The sequence below is a fragment of the Falco cherrug genome, chromosome 2 (assembly GCF_023634085.1).
Source record: "Falco cherrug isolate bFalChe1 chromosome 2, bFalChe1.pri, whole genome shotgun sequence".
Taxonomy (NCBI): Eukaryota; Metazoa; Chordata; class Aves; order Falconiformes; family Falconidae; genus Falco; species Falco cherrug.
The window spans coordinates 44,769,219-44,786,825 of NC_073698.1; the positions used below are offsets into that span (position 1 = coordinate 44,769,219).

The following is a 17,607-nucleotide window of genomic DNA, read 5'->3' on the forward strand; positions in this document are numbered from 1 at the left end:
TACATCTTTGTTTCAAATTTGCCTAGTAACCTATCTCCCTCATGCGGCGTGTCTCCCTTATGGGCTGCCTAAATCCCATTCTCCCACAATCATCTAGCTTGAACTCAGTGTCTTTTAAACCCGGGTTGCTAAAGGTTTGTCTTCACTGCATGCATGCAGTCTGTAGCCCCCGAGTCCTGCCCATCTGTCCTCTAGTCACAGGGTTGAAGGCACCGCTGCGTGGAGCACAGCTGAAACAAGGCATCAGCTCAAATTTCCTTTTGGCCTCAGCTACAGACTGGACTGGTTTGCAGTGGGAGTACCTTGCACAGCTTCATTCACCCAGGGCTACCCTAATATTTCAGCTGGACTTCACTTTCCTCATTTGCTTATTCCTTCTGCTGCACTGCATTTAAAATCTGTCTTTGCTTGCTCTAGATATGTAAGACCTCCACAGTGTAAGGACTGAGATGCTATTGAAGAGTATTTCTTAAAAGCTCTTCAGACGTATCAGTGCAGGTTTGGACACAGAGCACCCAAACACAGTGCAGGACACAGATGAATCAGGAAACAAACCAAAATATCTTCTAACAAGAAAGTTAAAGATCCTGGAAGTCATGCACATATGGCAGAGAAGAACGTCTCCTGCAAAAAGCATGAGGACTCTAATAGGAAAACCAAAAGCAACACAGGAATATAATGAAATTTTTGTCTGGTTTGGTATCCGTATATAGCAGAAAATGCTAGTCTCGGCTTGATGATTTGCTTTGTCCTGGTTGTCATCTACATCATGAGTGACTTCTACTACCACCACTACCCTATGTAGTCAAGACACAACACCTGATAAAGACCCAGAGCAGCACAGTGAAGATGACTTTCTGATTAATTAAATGCACATGGTCAAATAGTGCCTACTTCACTGTAGCCGTATGCCACAAAAGGTAAGTGACGAACCAGCTTAAGGTTATAAGTTGGTGCTGTTTGTATAAAAACTTTTTTTCCTCTTCTTCTTTTTTTCCCCCTATTATGTATCCATTTTGGTGGAGTAAATGTGAAAGGAAGAAGAATGTTGCTTTCTTCTGAGCTTTGTATTTCTGTATTGTCAAGTTAATGCAGTGATCATTGTTCACATTATCAATGTTGCAAAGCGGTGGTATTTTCTACTGCTAGAGTCAATAGGTTGGTGGGTTACCAGTTCACAAACTATAAGGAGACACGAATTTCAAAAAAAGGGTTTTAATAAAGACCTCGGAATAACACATACTGTTTGATCATTAAACTCATTGAATTATGAAATAAATTGAAACCTTGGAGTAAAAACGGACTCAAATGCTGTGATCACATCATCTGCTGAGGCAATCCACCAAGCCAGCACTGTACACATAACATCATAACAACAATTCCCAAGGTAGGGATGTTAGCATTTTGCTCATCTCCTTGTGGCCTTGGAGCCAAACTCAGAATCACAGGGTTTCCTTCTGGCCCCCGCTCTTTGCCAGTAATCCAGCGCTGGCACCAAGTGACTCCTAAGAAAATCTCCATACCTTTGCCTCACATTACAGCAGTAATGCACAGGACACCCCAGGACTGCAAAGGCAATGAGGCACACCAGCACCCAAAAGGGATTTGACCCAGCACCAGCCTGCAGTCCCTCCAAGCACACACACTTGCCTCCAGGCAACAACTGCCCAGGGTGCGATTAGACTCTCCTCTACTGGCTGCTCTCTGATCAGGCCAACACTGCAAGAATCAGGACAGTGGGGAGGACTGGCTGGATTTCCCACACAGCACCGCATGCACACATGGCCAAACAATATCCACATTCCCCAGCAAGGTCCTTTCTATGAACCCACCTTGGAGGTCATGAACCACAAGGGACAGCTAATCAAGGTATGAGTACTGAGAAAACACCTTTTCTGGCTGACATTCACATGTCCTGCAGGAAAGCATTCAATATCCCTACAAGGAGGAGACACATACCTTTGGAACCCACTATTACCTTAACTTTCATTTCAATAAAGTTTTGCAGTAATTGCCTTGTAAACACCCATCACCACTAACAAAGAGGAGCCGCCAAGACCAACCTCCTTAGCTATCACATGTAGCAGCCTCCCACACTGCAACAGCAACCTAAGGATCAATCCTCCTTATTTCATCACACATTGTATGGCCCGGCCCCAAAAGGGCTAAGCGAGACCATCACACAGCACCATGAAGGAATTTTTTCTGTTGCCACTGGAAAGGGCTGGAGGCTGATGCTAGATAAATTCAGATTACAAAGTTTAGGCGCATGCTTTCACAAGGACAGCGGGTAACTACTAGCATAGCTGTGTGAGGTTCATTTATTTGTGGTATGGGCACAGACTTGAACAGGAGACAGTGGTTCCATAGCCCTTCTCAGACAAAATATCAAATGGCATTATCCCAGCTCCTCCAGAGCCTCATTAGCAAGGCATAGGCAACTCAATGCTCTCTGGTCTGTCTGATCACTCAGTGCTCATCATCCTGGTTGAGGGCCACTGGTGCTCCAGACTGTGTTGGTTTCACACCTCCACTGCTCACACAGCCTTCTGGATCCCCTAACCACTCATGAAACTTCCTTCTCATAACCGTCGAACCATGTCTCACTTTTGTCCTTGCAGCAAACCTAGAGCCAAATGCAGATACCAAGCAGGAACAGCAAAAAAAACCCAACTGCCTTCCTACAGGTTTCAGAGAAGTTTACCTAGTCTCGTCTGGTGTTCAGCATCCTAAGAGATGAAAGTCTGGCCACTGTCTTCAGAAGATCAAAATGCTGTCTTAGTCAGCTAATTTTCAAAGGAGAAATCACATGTCCCTGTATACGCATTCGCTGTGATGAAGGTGCAACTCTAGGGACTCTATATAACAACAAGAACAGACATCCCAATTTCAAATTCATACTACTTCAGTTCCCACTCCATGCTTCCCAGTTATGATATTCACCTTCCCAAACAGATTCACGTGCTGTTTTCAGTAATTACATCCTTCAAACACTTGTCCCTGTTATATCTACAAACATCTACATATTCAAAATAAGTCTCTGAAGCACATGCTAAACATCTGTTTCAACCACCTTTCTCTTTAGAGTTTAAGCTGTTTACTGGAACACTGCCTTCCTAATGGCTAGCTCCCCTGTTAGTGAACTGGAGAATTCATTTTGTATTTATTGATTGATTCCCTAATCAAGAGTCATAAAGGTACTATAGACTCTTGACCAGACACTACTTAATTAGTACCAAAGCACATAAAATCCGAAATCAAACAGAGCTCTTTGTCCAACAGCTCAGTCACTGGAACACAAAAAGATAACGTCATTTTCTGCTTACACAGAAGTCTGTAAAACTTTATTAAAGAAACCCTAAGGAAATTAAAAAAAAACTATATAAATTGTTCATTTCCTTCCAATTCCTAAGACACCAAATACGTCTTCCAGAATCAAATGACACTTTGCTAAAGGAAATATTCTTCATAAAGGACTCAGTAATATGCATCACACATAGAATTTATTTTAAACAAGACAAAGGCAAATACCAATAAAGTATTTGTCTTCTGAACAATATAAACAAAGGTTTGTGTTATATACAGAGACATAATGCAAAGCATTCAGAAGGTATTAAAAATTACCTCTAATGGATCTGTCTTTTCACCATCATGGCTTGTACGGTAGTCCAGCTTTTATGTTCCCTCAAACTACACTGTACTGGAGTATTTTCTGAGGGTACTTGTTCTCCAGAAGGCAGAGAGATGTGCAAGAACTCCATTAAATGTCAAGTTTGTTTTCTCTCAAACATAAAGCCTCAGAAACGTCCTGAATAACTGTTATCTCTTTGCAAGTCTTCCAAATTAAGTCATCCTGCAAGTTAATTCCCTCTCCTCCATATCATTTAAATTCTCAATTAAATAATTGAGAAAATAGCAGGAAGGAAAAAAGCCAACAAACAGAAGGAGGCAAAAGCCCATCCCTACACGGCAATGGCATTGCTGGTTCTATAATGCTCTCTGTTGAAGGCACCTGTCTTCAGAGCAGTAAGGTAGCTTGGATTCTTTGGGATAATGTAAGATGCACACAAAGAAACAAAGATTTGTGATAACATAAAATCCATTAAATACAGATGCCCTTATAATAACCTACAATCCCTGACGTAATTATTACCATATATGTAGGAATACACACTTAGTATGTCCAAAAACATGGTCCTCAATTTGCCTAAAATCTACCAACTACAGTGTCAAACACTTGTTCTGCAAAAAATTCAAAATCCTATTCATTATCTCTGTACTCCATTCAGCAGTCAACATACCAGCTTTAATCATCTGAAGCTTCTAGGCCTCTTAGCATAATGAAAACAAGTGTATTCCACCAAAATGAGAGCAGGTGTGCACAAACAGAAAATGGAGTAGGACAAGCATATAAAGGATGAAACAACCACAGTAAGGCAGATAACCCAAGAAGGCAAAATAGCAAATATATCTATAGGTTTCTCAGACATATGAATTTGGCTTCTTTACCATAATCCATTATTCTTTCCCATTTTTTAAAATTGAACCTCCTTTTATAATCATGAATTTACACCAACAGCATCTCGGCTATCCCTGATAATTTCAGTAAGTCTTCTCTGCAGAGTTTTGTTTTGTGCTTCCAGCTGATGAGACTAGATCTCACCGATATGTCTCCCAATAAAATGAGCTCAAAAATGGTAGAATAAAAAAAAAAAAAAACCAACAAGAAAAAAACCCCACACCAAACAGAAAAGAAAATGACAATATAACAGGAGGGACAGCTAGACACTGAGAAGCTCAGGAAGGGTCACCGGAGCATTGCAGAGTGAGGCTGTACAAAAACCTCTGCTTACCCCTTGCTCAGATTCCAGCAGCTCTGTTTTGACTCTGACTGCCGGCATCCCATCAAGCATTAACATTCTGTTCTCAAAGGCGCTGACGTCCTAAGAAAAAAAACAAACAAGGTTAATTTAAAAATAAATAAATAGATTAAAAACACTTGGTTTAATTCACTGGTTCAGTTCCATGATATTGTAGAAGTTGGTTGCTTTTAGCGGAAATGAAGTTAGTGAAGATATTAATATTAATTTTAAGGAGTAGCTGCCAAGTTACTACTTCTGTTAAAATAGTAAATTATACTTTCAGTTATCCTTAAAAGATAACTAAATCTTTGTAAGCAACAAGTGAAAATCATCTCCAATTACTACTTTTAATTTGAAATTAATCATGCAGGTGCAAGTATATAAATTCCTTGCTTCAGAAATGGGAAGGAAAGCAGTGTTGTCAAATAGCTTCAGGTTTTTGGCAGTATACTTAGGTAGATTTGATTTCAATCAAAACATTTGTACTTCTGCATTGCCTAGAGAATGCATATGCTTCAATTCAGACAAGTTACAGTGAAGGCCTGTACACACCCACCCCATAAATTAAGACACATCAACAACTCCTCAGATTTCATGATTCATTGTCTTGTAAAGTTATCAGCATTTGTCAATGAAAAACTCCACACACTCACCTGACACAAAAGAAATAAAAAAGCATGTTAAAAACTTGCATTTTCTTGTAGTAATGGGCAATATACGCCGAGAGCTTCAGTCTGAATAGAGATTTGCAGAACTGTGCTTTCCTGAATCAACACCCCTGCTATGAACGTCTCATCCCGCTCTTGCTGGACCAGTTTATGGAGAAATGTAAAACAACCTCATGTGCCTTCAGTTCAAACACTACTTCAACCAGTCACTTGTCTATTGCAGCCAAGGCTCACAGCTGGTGTTTGAAAGCTAGCCCCCTCAGCTAACATTTAGTTTGGACAACATGGAGAGAATAAAAGACATTTTATCCCTCAAGCTATAACCTGACCTTACAAATCCAGACACCTTGGTCAGCAGTACAGATATCCAAAGACATCACAGCTATTTTTCAAATAGCAAACTTGGAGCATATATCATTTGCAAGTAACTCATTCACAGCCCCTTACTTATCAGCAGCCCCATCTGGAAGGCAATGCTGAAGACTAGAAACTCACTTGCACTCTAACCATTACCTAGTAGCCCTCAATAACCACACCACAATGGAAAAAACGCTTTCCCTGAGTTTCATGAGCAGCAGATCTGTCCAGTACTGCATGGTGACATTACTCATAATGGATACATTCATAGCCCTGTTTGTTATCATGGCTGCTCCAGGGCAATTTAAGAAAAATGGTCCATCCTAATGGAGCTTCCAAAAGATATAGAGCTTCCAAAAACTTTGATTACTTCAATCATTTTCTTTTTTCCAATTAATGCACCTCATCCCAGCATCTTCATTTTCTGGGATATAAATATTGCAGCAACTGTTGATTTTTGTATAGTCCTGTCCTTGACTGTAATTGAAATAACATGCTGAAAAGCAGGGAAACAGATACATCCATGCTCCAACAGTGCTACAGGCAGAGCAAATGACCCTGTTGCTCTCACTTTGAACCCCATGTGTTACAGCACACACAGCTGCAGCCTGATACTACAGGGCAAGCAGGAACTTGATGATAAAGCAGATAAGCAAATGCAAGAGCCAGTGCAAATGCAATCTCTAACTTTTCCTTTAAAAGTAGATATAGGTAGGTCATAACAAATTCTAAATGCTTAAGTTATAAAATTTCAGATCAAAAAAGTATTTTTCAGCAGACTACCTCCACATTCAAACATGTGTGAATGAAGATGAGTCAGGCTGTTAAGATGTCCCAGTCCAGGCTATGCTACCACTGTGTATCTACTGTATTTTAAACTTGATACAACAGGAAGAAGAAGAACTAAAAAGAAAAAAAAAAAAAAAAAAGCTCTTCCTATGCCTTCCCAGCCATTTATTTTGTGCACCTCGATCTTTATTCAGCGTTCCAGGCATGAGGTGGGGAAAGAACAGGAGGAACTCAGAGATTCCCATGTCAGAAAACGTTGCTGGCTGAAATTGTTCCAGGCTTTACATCCCTCTTCCCAGCAAGGGCAGTGCACTGTTTACTTATCAGAAGCAGATCTCAGGTGTCACTGAGCTCCAGTGGTTTGGATGTGGTTTGGGCTGGAGCAAGAGCAGGAACCAGCCTGGCATTTCTGGCTCCCCCAGCACCTATTCTGCAAGCAGAGTCGAATTTTACAGCAAGATCAAGAATACACCACCATCAAGCATCCCTTAGGCTGTTTTGCTCATAGACAAAGAAGGATGAACTGATACTGCTTTGTGTCCCTGAGGAGGTCTTACCCGCCCAAACGAAGGGACGAGGCTGGCTTGTGCAGGAGGCGCAGGCGAGAGGCGGGGGGGGGGGGGGGACACAAAGCGCCATGGAGGAAAGGCAGGTTTAATGAACTGTTAGAATCTGATTAGAGGCTAATGTCCCTTTTAGTGCTTTGTACCAATTTACAGCTGATATACTTGAACCATTTTTCCCCACTGGCTGTGATAAACTCATTAGTTTTAAAAATGCAAGCTAACCAGAGCCTTTGAAGTTTAAAACTGATAAATCATGAAAACCTGACTGGTTCATGTACCATTTAACACATTTACATTTAACTAAATTTTCATAGCGCTCAGTTCCACTTTTGTTCTCTAAAATCATATTTCTTAAAAGCAGCGCTCTGCCTTTTGAGTGCTGGTCTGAAGAGTCAATGCAGTGAATAGCTCTGGCTTTTGGGTCATTTATAATTCAGAGTAGCAATAATCACAGAAGCAGGTTCTTTCTAAACTATTTGCTCCCTTCTGCATTTATAACTGGAAGGATATTGTGTGACACACCCTGGAGGGCCACTGCCTGGTAACAGACGAGTAGATCCAGTCTGCGTGCTACACATACAGATGAAATGTTCAGCCTAACAGCCGCACAGAGAGCTTATCTTTCCAAACTGCGCTCTCCTGCCGTAACCAGCATTTGTGCTACAGTATGTTCAATGCCATTCAGCAAACGATGTAATTGCCAAGGTTTGCATGTGGTGGGCAGTCATCTAAGGCAAAGGGGCTTGACTCATCCCCACAGGAGATGGGGGTGTGAACTGAGTTCCCCCTGGGAGCCTCTCATGTCAGCCAGGCAGATGGAGCATCCACACCTGGGTGAGGCCAGGCTGCTCCAGCACCCCACGTTAATTGATGACACCCAGGAGACCCACCAGCAGAGACTGTCCATGTGATATATTGAGTCAATGCTTTTTTCAGGCTGCAGTCCTCTCCTGGGTCACTCAACCGTCTTCATTGACTCTGACAGCTAACTTCCAACTCCCAAAATTGCCCAGGTAAAGGAGACCTGAATTCATGTGACAGCCCTTCCCTCTCTATTCTCCTGCCTCCCACCCCAACCCACCTGGTGGACTCCAGTCACCCACCCAGGTAAACACAGAGCAGATGTATGTTCTAAACTGGGCACATAATCAAGCCAAACACTGCACGACCTTACCAAAACATCTGTTCTCTTGGATCGATAAACCAACTCATCCTAAAAGAGATCAACCTCTCTTTCTTGATGCCATCCATTGGAGCCTTTCACTAATCACTTTTGGACATCCATTCTGTTGAAAGATTAATTAAAAACACAAATCATACCCAGGTCCGTATGGGCAACTGCTATTAGAGCAGTTACTACAGAAGACAGATAAGCTTTGGGGCTTACACAGCTTCCTCGCAGAAGCTATGGCAATCAGCCCGAGACCCTCTTCCTTCCTAATAGGCCCACATTTTCAGTACAGTACGGCTGCAACTACAACTGGCATCTTCTTCATGTTGATGACTTTCTGTTGCAAGTTGTAAACAAATTATCCTTGGCTGCTTTAGAGGATGAGAAAACAAAACAAAACCTTGTGTCTCATCCTGCTACAAAACCCCCCAGCAACCTGTACTGCTTATTTAATTATGAATTACACTATCATGAAATTTGGCTCCATGCGTAAGAAGGGCTATGGATCTGTCGCCAAGTTTTTAATTTGGTCATGCCATATGTTTGACAATTATGCTGCGAACTTTTAACAGCAGGGAAGCTGGTGCCACAACCAACTCCTACCCTGAGACACCACCAAAGGCACCCCTCCATCCCCTCCATAATTTCTTCTAAGCACAAGATGAAAGAAACTGCACATACTCATCCTACACTACCATTGTCTCTCCCACTCTCCAAGATTTTCATGTCTAGCTGCTCAGTACTAAAGCATCAGAAATGAAACTATGCTCTACCAGATCTGGCCAAACTGTGATGGGCACAACACCATGCAACCACAAGAAGAAAGCAGTGAGAGTGAGCTCAGGCTTCAGAGCACCCAGAATCCAGATCTCTCATCTCCTGCATGGATCAACAAACACGTTTCTGTGCAAGACAGTCAGTGTCCTCCTCTCGTGTCATCTCATGAACGCAAGAGATACACAAAAGCAAGGTGAATGATGCTAGTTACTCCTGTCACTAATGAAGGTAATGGTCTTGCTTAGTTACATTGAAGAGCTGTGCACTAGCAAGACAAAGCCACTGATGGTTCAAGACTTTTCCATGAGACACCAAAAGTGTTCGGCTTACAATTCCATTCTGGTGGAATTGTAATAACTCTGGTGGGTTGACCACAACTGGCTGCCAGATGTTCTCACACTCCACTTCTCTCACACTCCTCCTCAACAGGATGGGGGAAGAAAATATGATGGAAAAGCTCAGGGGTTGAGATAAAGACAGGGAGATCACTTACTCAGTACCATCTCAGGCAAAACAGACTTGATTTAGGGAAAAATTATTTAATTCATTGCCACTTAAAATAGAGTTGGATGGTGAGAAACAAAGACAAAAATTACAACACTTCTCCCCACCCCTCCCTTCTTCCCAGTCCCAGTCTCAACTTCATTCCTTCATTTCAACTCTTTCTTTACTTTTCTGTACAAACTTAACTTCTAACATGACACACTTTCGTTTTTGAGAAATGAAATATCAGTTGGGGGAAAAGCAGTCTCAAATTCAATATTCAAGCCTCGGTAAAAAGTTTCAAGTTTAAGGGGAGTATGTTTGGACAGCTAAGAGATGAGAACAGCCCTTACGCAGTCTTTCCATCTCAAAGTTATGACTTAAAAATAAATAGAAGATGAGGCAGGGAAACTTTTACACAAATTTCTGCACATGCAGTCATTTCTTAATTAATCATTCTATTCTCATTCTATGCTTCCAAAAATTTAAGTGATTTTTGTGAAAACAGGGTTCTTGACAGCTCAAAACCAAATTTTGTTTTCCTTTTCTATACAGATATATTAGAAATGTCACCGAACTAAGCATGAAATAGCCTACATCACTTACATGCCCTAGCAATAATACTACCTTGTTGATTTTTCTGAACACGAATACCTAAATTCATATTATTCTCATTACTTACATTACTATACTAACTTATCCATCAGTCAAAGCAATAGACAGTTTAACAACTCTGGGCAAAAAACCTGAAGTGATGCACTTGAGACAAAGCTTTTGAAGATACGACAGATCCTTTTAAGGATACGACTTGATTGCCAAAGTTTCAAATTGTTTTTTCTCTTTGATTCAAGGGACAGAAGAAGCAGGAAAGATGACCATCTTTTCTCAAGTATAGCTATCTCCAAAGGGAGAGGAAGCCAAGGAGAATGTCTTCTTTCCAAATTCTCATAGGAAAGAATCACTCCGTTGTCTACTACCTCAATGTGCTGAAGACCTTTATATACCATACAATCAGATTTGTTAGTCACTTAAATGTAGCTACCTCTAGGGTGAAGCATACCAGTTAGTATTGCCACAGTATGTATAAGAGCAGTTCATTCCAAAAAGTGAAGGAAAAAACTATCCGATAGAAAATAAAAGTAAATTTATGTGGCTAGAAGATAATCACTCAGCTGGGAGTTCTGCCAGGGAATCGGGGTTAACAGCCCATATCTTGCCATAAGATCTTGATCATACGTAATTATGTCTATAGCCATGTGAAATGTTCATAATAAAAGCAGAGGTTCTGGTAGTTCAGCATTTTATTCTGAACTTGACTTTCCAGTCAAATTCACCAAAAAAGAAAAGGAACATTTGCATTTATTGATCCTTCAAGAAAAAAACAAAATAATTTCTGAAGAAAAAAGTAGAGTGAAGCCTTAAACTTCACACTGTTTCCATGTGAAAATGGACAGGGTTCACATGAGTTCGTTCAAATTCAAAATGAAATTCCTTTAGTGAGAAGAGAACGCAGAGTTTGCAGAAGCCTGAATGAACAATATGGACATATAAGCTGTGGTTTATGCCATCTAAAGAACAAAAGCTTAAAACACCACAGCAAGGGACTCCAGGGATTATGCTAGGATGGCAGCTAAGCACATGAGTGTGAAGAGTAGTTAATGAAAGCTACCAATAAGATTATTTCTCACTGATCTACATACCTCTCTCTTGTCTGCTTGCTAGCCCTGAACAGACCTCAGCGTAGACCCAAATACAGGACATGAAATCCCATACACCACCTCATGCCACAGGAGGCGGGCAGTTTAGAGATAGGTATATATATCACAGACACGCATCTGCGTGGCACCCAGCGATCGCGGAGGCACCATAGCTCCAAGCTTTCCAGGAAGGCCTCTGAGTGTAGTCTCTTATTACAACTGCACATGCCAGGTAGAACGCAGACCTCAACAGCAGCTGTGACTTGGTGCTGTCAGTGCCTCAGAAGCACGTGCAATGGTTGGCCATCAGCTTGTGCTGGCCTGTTCAGATCCTCATTTGATGTACCAAACCATGTCCAGCTGTACCCTGATGCTACCAGTACAAACATGTACACAAGCAACACCAGCTTCCTCAATTCCTATTCCACTGCCTGGACGTCTTAGAAAAAAAAAGTTCTAATTTTGCAGACAGCAGGTTTCCAAAAGTTGTTAAGTAGCCAAATCCCTGAGGATGTAGCTATGTTTTAAATCTGCTACATATTTTTAAAAATCTGTCTCCAGAAAAAGTTCCAGTCCAGACAGCATTCAGTGAAGAGAACCAAGATCTCCTGTTTTGCTTCTAAAGTCTTTTTGGTTTGCTTGGGTTTAAATTAGTTTTAGCAAATATAAATAGAACCAAAGAGATGTGGTCAGCTTCCAGGTGACTGAGGAGTGTCAAGTACATTGGCAACTAGAGACCAATCTGCTATTTCTCAGACTCAGCAGGCAACCCTGTCAGCTTAGACTGCTTAAAATCCCTCTACATCAGCTCTGCTCTCCTGCCACTTGTAGCTGTCTCTACAAAGAATTAACTGATCATTACTACAGTATGTAATTCAAATGCTGTATGTTACAAGTAACTGTAATTACACCAGAGCCATACATTTAACTTTTATCAACATTAATGGCTTCATTGTTTTCCTTTCAATTAAACATGCACAGAATAGTTGATAAGATTTTGTGAATATCAATGGATTCAAATTGTGAATTTTATTTATCTTACACTTAGAAGTCCTGCTTAACAAAACAAACAAAAAAAAAACTGGAAAAAAACACCCAAAACAAACCAAACCAGAAAAAGGGAGTGCTGAAAAACAGCAGAGAGACATATAGTTATGAAGGAGTAAGTTTGGCAAAAGCATACACTGCGTTTCCTTTTACACTAGAATTCATTTAAAAAATCCTTTTTGTAAAACTTCATGATGCATAATAGTAAAATAAACTCGATAGTGAACACTTATCAAGTGGAAATTCATGACTTTTTTCACCAAAAAAACCTAGTAATTGCCCTAGATTACCACTTTTCCTTGACCACAGTGATAAATCAAGTGGTTTTTAAAAACTAATACTCAATCTCCAAAGTACTTTTTTGTTATCTTGTGTCAACTGTCCTCAAATCTGGAGAAGAGTTTGAAGAATATGAGGCTTAAAATTGAAAACAAACATCACCACCCCTGCAAAAAAAACCAATTGCAATGGAAAATATGAAAGAATTTTCATAGTCCTATAAATATTATATTGATCAAATTTACTAAAACATATACAACTTAAAGGTACCTTTACTATTAGGTGGGTCGTTGCTTCAATTATTAAACTTGAGGGGAAAAAAATAAATGAACAGCTGGTGAGAACAGTTTCAGGTCAGGTTTTCATTCAAGTGGTCCCCCATCTTTTGTTTAGATAAACAAAAAGTAAGTCTCGGGTCACAACATGTTTTGAACTAAGTTCTTGTGGTAGGAGTATGTGACCTCAATAGGAGTGTCAGTGGAATAATCCTGCCATCCGATTGCTGTACCTGTTGTCTAAATTGTGACTACTTTGTATTTGCTGAGCAAATGAGCATTGAATGGCATTGCCCAGGACCTTACCAGCAAATACAGACTGATGGAAATTTTCATAGAATCAAAAAATGGTTTGGGTTGGAGGAGACCTTGAAGATTATCTAGTTCCAACCCTTTTACTCTGAATTCTGCCTTTACCTGCTCTGGTGGGAAAATGAGCTGCCCCCACCTGCCAACATGCAAAGTCTGCTTCCATGAAGACAAACAGAACATGGGCACAGCATGCTGCAGAATAAAGGGAGTGTTTAGCATGTAGCAGTAGCCACAGTTTAGTCCAAAATTTTTGTCCGAGATGTCACATGGCAGGCCAAATGGCCAAACACAGCTGGTTTTTGCCAAGACGACAAGATGTTATCTACCTGGTCTGCTTGGCTCCACCACTCCCTGCAGCACAAAGAGACCATCACCTCAAAGCAACAGCACCTTCAGCTCTGTGATGACAAAGACCCAGCGGGAGCAACGCAACAACTGCATAGGTGGTTTCATAGACCTGGACATCATCACTTCCCTCCATAAATTATGCTGCCCCTTCCATCCTGAGTTTCAAAGAAAGCAAACACACTACCAACAACACTGTAAGCCCCACTGGAGCACAACTGGCCAGCAGATCATCCCCAATCCTTTAGCTCTGGAAGAAAACTGCTACTCCTCCCCTAGGATAAAATATAGCCATAAACTGATTTTCAGCACCAAAAGCTGACTTCTTATAAATCACAGACATTACAAACTATATCCTCTGATTAAAAGCAATGTAAGGTAATGCCATTACTAAATATGCCTAGCTGCCTTCTAGCAGCTGGGCCACAGAAATATTAAGCAGTTGATATTGCTCTTAGCCAGCAGAAGTGTTTCTCACTTAACTGAAAGCTCCAACATACAGGCAGAACTAAAAGGAAACCAGGAAAAGCCAGCTTTCCCCCTTTAGATTGAAAGCATAACCACTAAAATATAGGAAATTCAGTTAAGTCTTGTTTTAATTTCAGGTTTACTTTGTTCACAAGCAATTTTAAAATTTTTTTGTGATTTTATGTGGGGTTTTTTTACTACTAAAGACAAAGCAGTATATGGCATCCATAAGAAACCCCCTTGTTCCCAGAAGTCAGTTGTTCATTTCCAGCTCAGCTTGTTGCACTGCCAGCTATAGGGACAGAGCAAATTCACTGCAGCCTTGAGAGGAGGAGGAAGAGAACATGCTTGCGTGCAGCTGCACCCTCTGATGTCAGATACTGTAGGACACACCTGCAAGGAGCACAGACCTCACAGGACCTCAGAAACAGTCTGCCACAGTTCACGTACAAAGTCATATTATACAATAGGCAGCAAGCAAGGAAACAAAAAATGTTCTTTGAATGGCCCCATTCCAGCTGCTAAGAAGAACTGTAACCACAACCTTCATAGCAGCAGCTCCACCAGAGCAGAAGCGCAGCCAGAGTATGGGTGTTTGCAAAAGTGCATATAAAGATCATTTGATTCATGCACATGCCAAATAACACAGGAATAAATAAATAAAGTTGAATGATTGCACGCTCAGATGAAAAAAAAATCAAACTATTTGCCCGAAACTACGCATTGCTCCATCACCTTTCCCTGCACCTTTTGCACAGCACCTTACATGCACGTGGAAGTATGGTAATTGCTCTACACGCTTCTCTCCATGGAGCAAACAAACTGCTTATTCCGACATTTCAAAAGAAAGGGTGCGTGCTCTGATGAAACTCCCAAACTGCAAGTGTTTAACATCGTGTTGCAACCTGATCTCTGTTCTACTTAACATCAGTTTGAGGTTTCCCACTCCCCACAGGCTTCAGTGCAAACTCCTGGGAAAATACTAGTATTAAAGCTGGCAAATAGCACTTGGTATACTTCAAAAAAGGGTGAAACTCTGACTTTTGCTCACTTAGTGAATGAATCACAAAGCCCCTCAATTAATGAATGAGAATTTGTACGTATCCACCAAATAATGTGAAAAAATTGTCCAAAAAATTGTATTGCTCTCAGACGGTTCACATCAACTACTAGACAGAAGCTGACTCCTGATGGCTCACATGACATACTTTCTTACCTTCGACAGGATGACCATAATGTTTATGTACAAAATTGTCAGATTAGATTCCACAAGTAATAATTATTGTACGCTAGGGTCCACTTTAAAGATAAATCTAATCAAGTGTTAAGAATTTCTAATTAACAAGTTTCAAATATCACCAACATGCACTTTCCAGATTCTCAGTTGCGACACCTCAAACGTATTTTTTTTAAAAAAGTGTACTGCACATGAACAAAATTACTGACAACAATTAAAATAACTGCATAACTTCAAGAGTAAAGAGTATTTTAAGTAACTATGGGTATAGCCATAAAAATGACAGAGAAACATCAGGAAAAGAGATATATAAGTAGCACATATAGCACTACATTAGCAGATGCTTTAAACTTTCATTATAGTGTCCTTAAAATTCAGAGATATCAAATTTGCTATATAGACCAAATCAGACTGGGCATATACATTACATTTAAGATTATAAAGAAAATATATGAGTGTGTGTCTAGGGGAAAGGCAAGACAAATGAGTAATTTATATCATTTTACAGCATGAAACATCGTATAAACCTGGAAAAATGTGGGGAACAATGAATGCTGTAACAATTTCTTTTTTTTCTTGGGATCCCAGGATAATTCAGGAGAGAAGGTGCCGCACGAGGTCTCCAGCCCCACCACCTGCTCAAACTAGGTGCAGCTCAGAAATCAGACCAGGTCACCAGCCAGTTAGGTGTTACCAACCTCAAAGGATGGAGATCGTACAACCTCTCTGGGTAACCTGCTCAACTGGCAGACAGCCCCCATGACAGGAAACAATTTTCCTCACTCCAAGCCTGAATCTCACATGTTTTCAATGCACTGTCTCTCATTCTCCCACCATGCATGGCTATGAACTGACCAAGATCCCTGAGCCCACTGACAGCCTTTGCCCATCTAACTGTGCTGTCATCAGGCTGTAATAACTGTAACTCAGAGGAACAGTGTTGGATACACTGTTGAAGGCCTTGCAGAAGCCGGGGTGAATGGTGTTCACTCCTCTCCCCTCACCCACCAGTCACTTTATGCTGCAGATACCAATCAGGTAGGTCAGCCATGCTTTATTCTGGGTGAATCCATGCCGACTGCTCCCAGTCACATTCTCCTCCTTCAGAGTGCCCAGAACTCTGTTCCTAGGCGACTCACTCTGACTTCTTCCACGGACCAAAGGGATGCTGACTGGTCTATAGTGCCCCAGATCACCGTTCTGGGTTCCTCTGAAGAGGAGTGCACCATTTCCTTTCTTCTGGTCATCAGGGATCTCCCATGGCCTCTAGCACCTTTCAAGCATCGTAGCGAAGGGTGCTGCAAGGACGTCGGCCAGCTATCTCAGCACCCATGAATGCAGCCAGGTGGGTCCATGGGCATGTTTGGGTTGAGTCCTCTCAGGTAATCCCTGGGACTTGGTCCTCAGTCATGACTGATGGTTCTTCACCTGGAACTCTGTCTCCAAGCATGAAGGCTGTTGCAGAGAAGGCAGCAGAGTACCTCAGCCTTGTCTGTGTTCACTGTCAATAACCGACGCACCCCATTCAGCCACCAACCCACATTTTCCTGGTCCAGCCTTTTACTGTTGACGTAGTGGTAGAAGTTCTTGTTGTTGCCTTTGCTATTCCGTGCAAATCTGAACCCCAGCTGAGCTTTGACTGTCCTGACGCTGCCCCTGTGTGCCTGCATGGTATTTCTGTGCTCATACCTGGTAGCCTGTGTCTGCTTCCCCCTCCTGCTGTATGCTGACTTTTTGCACTGGAATCCATGGGCTTTGCACTGGAACCCATGACTTCCCAACTTAGAAGAAGCTGGTCTCCTGATGAGGCCACTTACCTGATTAGCTCAAAAATAATTGGACTTTTCTACAGATTTGTTTATCAAGAGCTATCAAGCACAAAAATACAGATACAATCTCTAGCTATGGAAGTATTTATGCCCTAGATTTTTTTGCAAACTTCGAACATGTACTGGGGCAACACCATCACTCATACACAACATTGCTGTGTCATCTGCCTAAGAATCCGTCTATTACTGGCTGTTGTTAGAGAAGCACACAATGTAGACAGTCCTTTGTTCTGACAAAAAACAGCCATGTTGATATTCCTATGTCCTTTAGCATAATACATGCTAAAGCCATGAAAGTTAAACTAGCTCTATACCACAGGGCTCCAGTCTCAAGACTTGCACTCAAAAATGAATTGAAATTCTTCTGCCAAGTACCAGGTACACATCACTGCCAAAAAGGACCTTAAACTAGGTGGGACGCTGTCTATTCTTCTGCAGCATTGCA

At 41.3% G+C, this 17,607-nt stretch overlaps 1 protein-coding gene across 8 annotated transcripts in view; it reads right to left on the minus strand.

Annotated features, from left to right (window-relative positions):
• Positions 1–17,607, minus strand: part of KLF12 (KLF transcription factor 12) — a 246,910-nt gene that overhangs the window by 143,637 nt on the left and 85,666 nt on the right. For all 8 annotated transcript variants that reach the window (XM_055703199.1, XM_055703204.1, XM_055703202.1 and 5 more), the window contains one exon: positions 4,854–4,943. In XM_055703199.1, the coding sequence (XP_055559174.1) occupies positions 4,854–4,943 (90 nt within the window). The remainder of the gene's footprint in view (positions 1–4,853; positions 4,944–17,607) is intronic.